Source organism: Rhododendron vialii, chromosome 2a (genome assembly GCF_030253575.1).
Source record: "Rhododendron vialii isolate Sample 1 chromosome 2a, ASM3025357v1".
NCBI classification, from domain to species: Eukaryota; Viridiplantae; Streptophyta; class Magnoliopsida; order Ericales; family Ericaceae; genus Rhododendron; species Rhododendron vialii.
The window spans coordinates 6,300,475-6,310,253 of NC_080558.1; the positions used below are offsets into that span (position 1 = coordinate 6,300,475).

At 38.6% G+C, this 9,779-nt stretch overlaps 3 protein-coding genes across 3 annotated transcripts in view; all 3 read left to right on the forward strand.

Moving 5' to 3' along the window:
* LOC131317017 (receptor-like protein 7) overlaps positions 1 to 242 on the forward strand; it is a 3,642-nt gene extending 3,400 nt beyond the window's left edge. Inside the window, exon 3 of the mRNA XM_058346600.1 lies at positions 51 to 242. The gene's annotated coding sequence lies outside the window, so the exon portion shown is untranslated. The remainder of the gene's footprint in view (positions 1 to 50) is intronic.
* LOC131316769 (receptor-like protein 54) overlaps positions 1 to 5,620 on the forward strand; it is a 21,060-nt gene extending 15,440 nt beyond the window's left edge. The window contains exon 3 of the transcript XR_009197269.1: positions 5,590 to 5,620. The gene's annotated coding sequence lies outside the window, so the exon portion shown is untranslated. The remainder of the gene's footprint in view (positions 1 to 5,589) is intronic.
* LOC131317018 (receptor-like protein 20) lies at positions 3,117 to 6,640 on the forward strand. The gene is made up of 3 exons (XM_058346601.1): positions 3,117 to 5,392; positions 5,553 to 5,619; positions 6,527 to 6,640. Exons 1-3 carry the CDS (start codon positions 3,117 to 3,119, stop codon positions 6,638 to 6,640), a joined length of 2,457 nt encoding a protein of 818 aa, XP_058202584.1.
* Positions 6,641 to 9,779: the final 3,139 nt, after the last annotated feature.

A 9,779-nucleotide genomic window follows, 5' to 3' on the forward strand; every position in this document is an offset into this window, starting at 1 on the left:
TCATTTGCGAAATTTCGAACTTCATTTCGGTGCAGAAATTGGTTTTGCAGTTGTTGGCAATGAAAATGTGGGTTCTTTCTTCAGTACCACTTTTGTGCTTGTGCTCCCATCTTGGCCAGAGGTTATGTTAAATAAAAGGGTCAGGTGTCAAGGATATGTAGGTTCTAGCGGTGGAATACTAGCAGTGTTGTCAGGTTTCTAGCTAGAGTGCACAAGAGATTTCTTCCTAGATCGAGGTTATGTTTTTCTATTACTCATGGTCCTTCCACTTATCACTTATGTCTGATTGTATATGTGGGCATGTATCTGGTCTTAGATGATTAATTACAAAAAGCTATATATAAAATACTGCTTCGCATATTAATTTTGTCTCCATCAAAACAGGGTACTAAAAGTACCATAAAGAATTTCTCAAATAGAATATTAATTAAGAGATAAATCCTTGAAAGACCTCAATTCTAATGATCCCAATTACATCAAGATTTTCCTATTTTTGCCCTTCCATTTTTCTTTCTCGAGCAAATATCCAAAAAAAAGCTTAATACAATTAAAGCAATATACGCTTGGCCTCAAGCATTGCCGAATATATGGTTAGTGGTAAAACAATTTTTTGGTACTTGAAACAAAAGTTAAAATTTTTAAATTTTCCTCATGAGGTGTACAAAGAACATGGGGCTAATTAAGGTGAAGAACTATTTTGGGTTCAAATAGAATCAACGAATTTACCATCACAATTCACATGTAATGTTTGTTTCCGTAATCCCTCTTCTTCTTTTTTATGTGAATTCTGTTTTGGATACGTTTTTGTTTCTATGAATATTTTTATTGAATTGTATGTGGCATGATAAGGTATCCCCAAGTGCTCCAACCCAACCCAACCCACCCCACCCCTCTCCTCCTGTATGGCTACCTCCTCTGCCTGGAGTGATCAAATTCAATGTGGATGGAGCTGTTGACAGTAAAGGAAGGCGTGGTAGGAGTTGGTATATTCTTTTTTTTTTTTTCCTCGGCAAAGAAAATTTTAGTAACCATTGAAACAAAGTTTACAACGATTAAACGGAACTAGAGAGTGATGGCTTCACAACGAGGAAAAATTGGAAGACCAACTAGGTTAGAATACCAGCCCTCGACATTCATAAGTCGTAGGAGCCCTGGTATCGTTGCTGGGGATTCTCTGGAGAAGGTATTGGGTACGAGTTCTATATGGGATTTTGTGAAGCTTCAGTTGTGGCGGGAAACAGAGGGATTTCACATATTATTGTGGAAGGTGATTCGGCTCAAGTGGTTCAAGCTCTCTCACAGAAAGACAAATCATTTTCAGACTGTAGTTCTATCATTTCGGACTGCTTAGAACTTGTTCGGTTATTTTCATCAATTTCCTTTGTCCATGTTAAACATTCTTGCAATACGTGTAGCTCAAGTGTTGGCTAGACATTCCCTATTAGGTGCTAGATTGGATGTTTGGGGTTCCTATCCCCCATTTTTATTGCAAATCTTGCCCTTGATGACATCAGGTCTTCGGACCTCGTTCTTTCTTGTATAAAATCCATCCCTTTTCGATCCGTAGGAAAAAAAATTGGTATGATAATCCAGACTACTGAACTAGGACTAACACGAGGTGGATATCTTTTAGCTGTATTTCAATTTTTGCAATGAAATTTCCATTCTCAAAAAAACTAGGATTACCACATCCTTGCTTTCAATCGCTAGTCAATCACCGAAAAATGAATTCCTCCTTGTCTCTTTCGATCATTTGCAGGAGTCATTCCGTGTATTTCCGTTTGTCTTTTTCATTTTTCCGGTCTTTCCCCTTTCCTGGGAAAAATTAATTTGGTTGATTTTTGTGTGATGCGTTAGCTCAATGAATGATACATGCTTGACTAAAAGAAAACCAAAAGTCAAAAAAGGATTTGGAGCGAACACAATTTTCCCACGCCAAATTGGACAGAAATGAGAAGCTAGCTAGTCTTGCGTAGAAATGGACTAGTAATAGTCCTACCAGTCCGTCGACCATACTATGTTTACTTGAGGGGCTTTTTTTGGCTCCATCCTCACTGTTGCCAAGTTCACCAAAGCTGGCAATTTCGACAGCCAGCCTTTGTTGAAGAAAATGGCATGACAGCCATCTGCATCCCTGTTCCTAGTCATTCTCAGCCTCCAAAGAAGACTTCAGCAGCCATGGAGTAAATGGAGTGTTTGGCGTGGGAAGAAAGAGATTGAATTCTGGATAAGACCGGCAACACAATTTTCCTCCGGGCACCACAGACATTTTGTTTGTGCGCGCGCAGGATTCAATTGGTCAGCACTCTTGCATCTCACTAGGAGGTCAGGAGTTCGTTGTTTATTCCCTATGATGGGTTTATTTCTTGTATTGGCTGAGTTATCAGGCTTGATTATCTTGTGGGCTCTCACAATTAATGTAATGTCTCAGGTTCGTAGTTTGTACTTCATATACGTGATGTAAATGCGATCTATTCTATCGATTGAAAAAAAAAACAAAACGATATGTATTCTCCGGTAACTTGTAACCAAATGGGACTCAATCCTCACATTACGTAAGAAGAAAAATCAAGGTGTAAATTAGTGAATCTTGTTATTTGTGATGTAAATAATGTAGTTGATTATTTTCATTTAGCTAGATTTGCATTGAGGTGTTTTTTTTTTTGGTTTTTTTTTTTTTTTTGGTTTTCTTTTTTTTTTTTTTTTTGCCCGGTTCTTATACTAATCTAATGGGTTGGATATCATCTTACTTTTAAGTTCTTTTGCAGGCAGGTCTTTTGCCTGTTAGTTAAGAAGTTTGAGAGACAACAACATTTGTTGAGTTCTTAAGTCAACAAATGGTTCAAAATTGTTGTGTATTGTCTTTTGTCAAACTGCATGGACCCGCCACCTCTAGGTTTATTGGTCCAGTCTCAATTCCCATCTATCTCATTCTCTCTCAAAGGCATCAAGCTTATTGTGTTTTGTCTATTGTCAAACTGCATTATTAATTATCAAGATTATATTCACAACATAGAGGAGTCCCGATAGAAAGCCCAACTACAAAAGAACATCAAAGGCATCAAGCTTTCCCTCATCCAACATTTGGTAACTAGCGTTGGCTATATACATGCACCATGGATTCATGTTTGCATCTTCGCTTTTACCTAATCATGTGTAGCTTTAATCTTGTCATATTAACTTACTCCTCTTCTACGCAACCATTATGCCATGAAAATGAGAGCAAAGCATTGCTGCAGTTCAAGCATAATTTTGTCATCGACAAGTTTGCTTCTGTTGACCCTTCTGCTTATCCAAAACTTGAATCATGGAAGCTACTTGATGGAAAGAGCAACGGTTGCTGCTCATGGGATGGTGTCAAGTGTGACCAAGACACCGGTCATGTGATTGGCCTCGACCTTAGTAGTAGCTTTCTCCTCGGTTCTATCAACTCCAACAGCAGTCTATTCACCCTTGCCCACCTTCATAGCCTAAACCTTGCCGATAATGAGTTCAATTTCTCCGAAATACCATCCAGAATTGGACATCTTTTGAGGCTGACAAGTCTCAATCTATCCAAATCTGAATTTTTCGGTAAAATCCCATCCTGGTTCACGAACCTCACCCAATTAACATTTGTAGATCTTTCACAAAATCACTTCCATGGCACGATTCCTAGATCAATCACTCAACTCAAGCGTCTTGATTTTTTGAGTCTTCGTTCTAATAGCTTCAATGGTATTGTCGAGCTAGACATGTTTATGAAACTCCCAAACCTGGTCTCGTTGCTATTAGGGAGAAACAATCTTACAGTGCTCGACAAAAATAGTACCAATGGTACTCTTCCAAAGCTTGATATTCTAGACTTGGAATCATGCAACTTAGTCGGCTTCCCTAGCATCCTAAGATTTCAAGATGAATTGCAGGCGTTAAGTTTAAAAAATAACATAATTCGAGGCGAAATACCAATATGGATGTGGAACTCGAGTAAAGAAACAATGGAATATGTCGACTTTGGCCATAACTTTCTGACAGGCTTCGAGCAGCAGCCAGCTGTCATCCCATGGCGTTTTCTAATAGCTTTCATCCTCGGCTCTAACAAGCTTCAAGGATCACTTCCTGTTCCACCACCAAGCACTGTTATTGATAAAGTCCGCGAGAACGCATTGACCGGAGCAATTCCACCGTTAATGTGCCATATGAATTCTCTTCGTATGGTTGATTTGTCCAACAACAATTTAAATGGCACAATACCTCCATGTTTGGCCAGTTCTAGTAAGGATCTTCACGTGTTGAATCTGAGTGGCAATAGTTTCCAAGGAAGTATTCCTTCAACATTCACAATGAATTGCCAACTGTTGATGATCGATTTAGGTCGAAATCAACTACAGGGGCCGGTGCCAAGATCATTGGCAAATTGCGCAATGCTGGAATGTCTTGTTCTTCAAAATAATCAGATTGAGGATACTTTTCCCTCTTGGTTGGGAGCTCTTCCTAAGTTAGAGCTTCTTATTTTGGGATCAAACAAATTCCACGGCAACATAGGGGATCCAGAAAACAATTCAATGTTTCCAAAGTTGCGGATAATTGACATCTCTTGCAATGGCTTTTCAGGTAATTTGCCAACAGAATACATTCGTAACTGGAATGGAATGAAAATGATCAACAAAGTCAATTCGAGATATATGCATGCAAATCCGAAAATAAAATTCGAGCTACGTGCCGGTCCAACTACTCATATGGCACAATCCTATTCAGTTGTGTGGAGCTACGATTACTCAATGAGAGTGGTCAGCAAAGGGACAGACAGGTTATACGAGAGGATTCAAAGTGCCTTGGTGGTGGTTGATCTCTCAAACAACACATTCATTGGGGATATCCCAAAATCCTTTGGAAGTCTCAGTAGGCTTCAATTGCTAAACATTTCCAACAACAAACTTAGTGGCGCTATCCCATCATCATTGGCAAAATTGACAGAATTGGAGTCGTTGGACCTATCCAAAAACTTTCTCGCAGGACAGATCCCCTGGCAATTGACCCAACTCACTTTCCTTTCAATCTTAAATGTTTCTCATAATCGACTCATTGGCCCTATACCTCAAGGGAGACAGTTTGATACATTCGAAAATAGTTCATATGAGAAGAATTTGGGATTGTGTGGTGTCCCATTGTCGAAGTCATCCAGAAATTCGATGACCTCACCACCACCTCCGCCTATATTTAAAGTTCACGATTTTGAGCTTCCGAGAGGAATTTATTGGATGGTCATAGCCTTGGGATATGGAAGTGGGCTAGTAGTTGGGTTAGCTATTGGGACAACTATGACGAGGAGGTATCACGAATGGTTTGTTGACACCTTCGGGAAGGGGAAGAAATTTCAAAAGAAGCAGAAAAGCAAGGGCCGAAGACCTCAGTAAGCAAGCAACATCAATTCTAACACTTTGTTTTACTCCTTTTTACGTGCTATTAGCCTTCGTGAAGTGATTATTATGTATTCCATCATTTGCAAATTTTCTAACTTCATTTCGGTGTGGAAATTGGTTTTGCAGTTGATGGCAATGAAATTGTTTCAGTACCACTTTTGTGCTTGAGCTCCCATCTTGGCTAGAGGTTATGTTAATAAAAGGGTCCGGTATGCAGGTTTTAGCAGTGGAATACTAGCAGCGTTGTCAGGTTCCCAGAGTGCACAAGAGAGATCTTCCTGGAGCTTTTGTTTTTGTTCATTTTGGTGCTCCAAGAAGTGATAACATGTACTAGTTCTTCATATTGCAGTTATCACTTATCACTTATCACTTATCACTTATGTCTTATTGTATTTGTGGTATTTATCTGGTCTTAGATGATTAGTATGGACTATTGTACTTGTGTGCTCCCAAAACCTATAACATTACTGTTATTCGACCTTTCTTAGTGTGGTACATAACATAGATATGCAGATAGGCTACTTACTATCCGTATATGTTAGGAATATTGCTCTTAGCCCCATATAACAATCTGTAGAGGATTCACCGCACCTATGTTGGAACTGAAATGAAGGTCTGATGCAGAGAGGCGTGTTGAAATAGAAGAACGTGCAATAAGGAAAATCACGAATAAATTTGAACTATAGATACTCTCTCTACGAACAAACGATTTTGAGAAACTTCTCAAATTTTCATTAATAATTCATAAAACAGCTAATTTGCCATAAGGCTTACAACCTTATTTATACTAATAGAACTCCTAAACCTAGCTTTCTTAAAGTCTAAAAAGGAAAATAAACATAAGGAAATAAAATCAATCCTAATTTTCCTTGACCAAGAAACCTATTCAAAATAGGAAAACTAGATCAAATCAAACTAGGAAAACTAAATACTTATAAATTATCTTGACTAAAATAAAACATTCCTACTAAAATGCTACACTCAAAATAATAAATTAAGATTCCTATATTTCTAGAATAATCAAAATATCGACCGGCATCAAGGTCTCACCGTGTGTTAAAAACTTTGAAATTGAATCAATTAGGGGTGTAAGAATCAATTTCCTTTCATTATTGTTGATGCAGGCCGAGACCCGCGAAGGATGGGATAGTCCCGAGAAGACACTCAACGAGGGCAACGGAAGTCACTCGACGTTGCTAATCGCGAAAGACACTCACGCGACCAAGTCACACACTTGATTGTCGGAGGAATCACTCACTCTCAAGCAAGAAATACGTGCACATATTTTTTTATATACTCAAACTCTACTTCTCATTTCATTAGATTACCTATTTATAAGTATTACAAATATGACTATTTAAGACTCCTAATAAAACTTACACAATTTTCAACTAGACCTTTCAAATACCTAGACCACTATTAAAACAATAGAAATTTAGAGATCGGTCCTTCTTTTTAGGCTTGGTTTGATCCTAACCCTAAATATTTTTTCTGAACCTATATAGGCTTGGTAATTTTACATAATGACTTTTATACCCAAATGGATCAAATCAGACCCCCCTCTCCCTCTCTCTCCTCTGAAATACTCCCTCGCCGTCACCAATTTCCACACGTCTTCAACTGAGCCGAACCGAGCCCCAACCGATTCGGTTCTTGAGAAGACGACGACGTGGCCGTGGCCGACTAACATTCGCAAATGTCGTGGCCGTCCTCAAAGACTTGGACGAGTTTGAGGCCGTGGACAGAGGTGGAGCCGGTGTCGACAAACCCATCGATGCCAGCAACGTGGCACGCGAGCCCGGGTTCTCCGACTGGCAGATATCTCATCACGACTTGTCGTGAATCACCGAGAGCCCAACCCCTCGCGGCAGCGGCTCTGCAAGGGTTTCGTTTGGCGAATCGAACAATAATAGCATACCCGAACCGGTCCACCGCGGGTCCAATTTCACTGGCGGCGACGGCGGCGAGGTGTTGATTTGCACGTCCAACTCGCTAGGGCGTAATTCGAGCTTGCTCATGACGAAGACCAAATTGAGACTGCTAGACCCAACGAAGCAAGATAACAGATCACAGAGGATAATAAAGTTCAATGATTTACTAGACGAGTGTAGAACGATGAACTGAAATACACTTTCTGCTCTCTCTTTTTTTTGGTCCGTGGTTGTAATTAGGAAAGGTTATGTGGTGATTGTTTGTGGTCTTCACTCTTCGACGACAAAAACGAATACGAGCGCCAAAATATCAGAAAGTAAAATTTTGACTATGAGAATTGACAGTTCACATAGCTAGTTCTCATAGCTCCGTTCACATAATCAGCTATGAGACATGACAGTTAAAAATTCAATTCTAAATCAATTTATTTTCTATGTGAACTATTACTTTTTTTACTTTGATTACTTTTTGAAGACATGACGGTGAAAATATTTATAACTATATTTGATTTGATTACCATTTTATTTTTGTTCAATTTTTTCTCGTGTGTGTATTTTATATGAGAATTGTGCATTTTTCTATAAGAACTGTGTGTTGTTCATTAGAACTGACAATGAGAACTATATATTTTTCTATGAGAATTGCGTATTTTTCTATGAGAACTGTGTATCTCCATGAGAATTGTCTATTAGAACCGTGTATTTTCTATGAGAACTATATATTTTTTATGAGAACTGCGTATTTTAGTGTATGGTAAGACTATGTGAAGTATGTATTTTTTAGTTCACATAATCTAGTTCTCATAACCAGTTTACAAAGATAGTTCTCTATGAGAACAATTACTTCTCATAGCCAATTCTCATATAACTGACTATGAGAACTAGCAGATCTCATAGAACTGAATATGAGAATTGGCAATTCACATACCTAGTTCTCATAGCTCAATTCACAAAGCCTGTTCTCTATGAGAACTGAGCATGTCACGACCCAACTCCAATATGGGTCACGTGACCGGCCTGTGACGGAATCACCAAGGCCTCCAATACTTTTACCATTCAGAGCATACTAAATAACATATAAAGAGAAACAGCGGAAGCTTCTATTCATTTAACTCCGAGTGTCTATACAACATAGCTAAGCTTAACTTAGAATGACAACTATTACAACACCACTTGTCTTAAAAGACACAACACTCCTGTTCCTTTTTACAGACGCCCTATTTACAACAGCTAACCAAACGACGCATCCGGCCCACAACTTGCTATCTACAATAACCTGAAAAATTAGAAAATGTTTTCAGAAGCCGAAGCTTGAGTGAGAAACGTATACCAAAATTACAAGTTTGACCATGAAAATACCTTACTTAATGAAACAGTTCAAGAATCAAGCAACATTTTAGGTAATCTCATCAAATTTTCCAGTAACATGCATTTTGATCCATAAATTTAATTATTTGGTCCAAAAGAGGGACCCTTTTTCTTCTTCCCTTTCACTTTTGCACATTTAAGCGATAATAACATTCAACGGTATTTTTTTGCCAGTCGGTTGGGGAGCGACCCTATTGAAGAGTGGTAAGATATCGTTACCCAGTGATGCCTGGCTGCATCTCCTACCTTATTACCTTACACTGCTAGTTTCTTTACATGTCCCCTAGCGCTGGAGACACCGTTCAAATGATTCATATTATCACAAGCATGTACTAACAAGAAGTGAAACTCAAGTTCCCAAAACATATTGCCATGGTCTAGATTAACTGTAACACCAAAGATTTAATAAACAGGCTATCACATGTGTTTTATTCAACATCACCAATTAAATCAAGTAAGAGGATCGAATTCCACACTTTTCAGCAAAAACAAGCAATGGCATTTTATCCCAAAATTCAGAAAAATACATGTAACCAAGGTATGCGCAACTCACCAAAAAGGATGCGTCTAACTTGACGTGGCACCGAACTTGCCCAAGGCACTGGTACCTACACAAAATGTACCACAAATTACCATTTGTTACAGTTGAACTTAGGGGTAAACTAATTTCCATTTCAGGCCATCGAATTAGCATATGGACTGGTTTTTCTTTATAGTTCTAAATTGACAGTAGTATATACTTAACCCATTACCTATTGCGAAGCTACGGAATAAACATACACAAATTGGAATAGAATTCCTACAGTTGCTAGGGTAGATATATACGTTGGAATTTAGCATTAGCAAAGTCAATCTTTTAAATGGAGGCTTATAACAGTCAGCAAATAATCAGCGAATAATTTTACTTAAATCAATTTACGGCGATGAGTTCCGGAACCAAACTCTTTGCCGAACGGGATACTTTTGCTTGTGTGAAAATTTCAGGAGTTCGGGTGCTATGTACACTGTGCGTGAGTGTGTGTGAGTGTTGCAAGAATTTTGCCCCAATTTTTACATCCTCTGATATCTAATTAGAGTA

Coding starts and splice junctions, on each gene's coding strand:
- LOC131317018 (XM_058346601.1), top strand. CDS start 3,117: ATGGATTCATGTTTGCATCTTCGCTTTTACCTAATCATGTGTAGCTTT. Junction 5,393..5,552: donor AGCAAGGGCCGAAGACCTCA/GTAAGCAAGCAA, acceptor AAATTGTTTCAG/TACCACTTTTGTGCTTGAGC. Junction 5,620..6,526: donor TAAAAGGGTCCGGTATGCAG/GTTTTAGCAGTG, acceptor TTGTTGATGCAG/GCCGAGACCCGCGAAGGATG.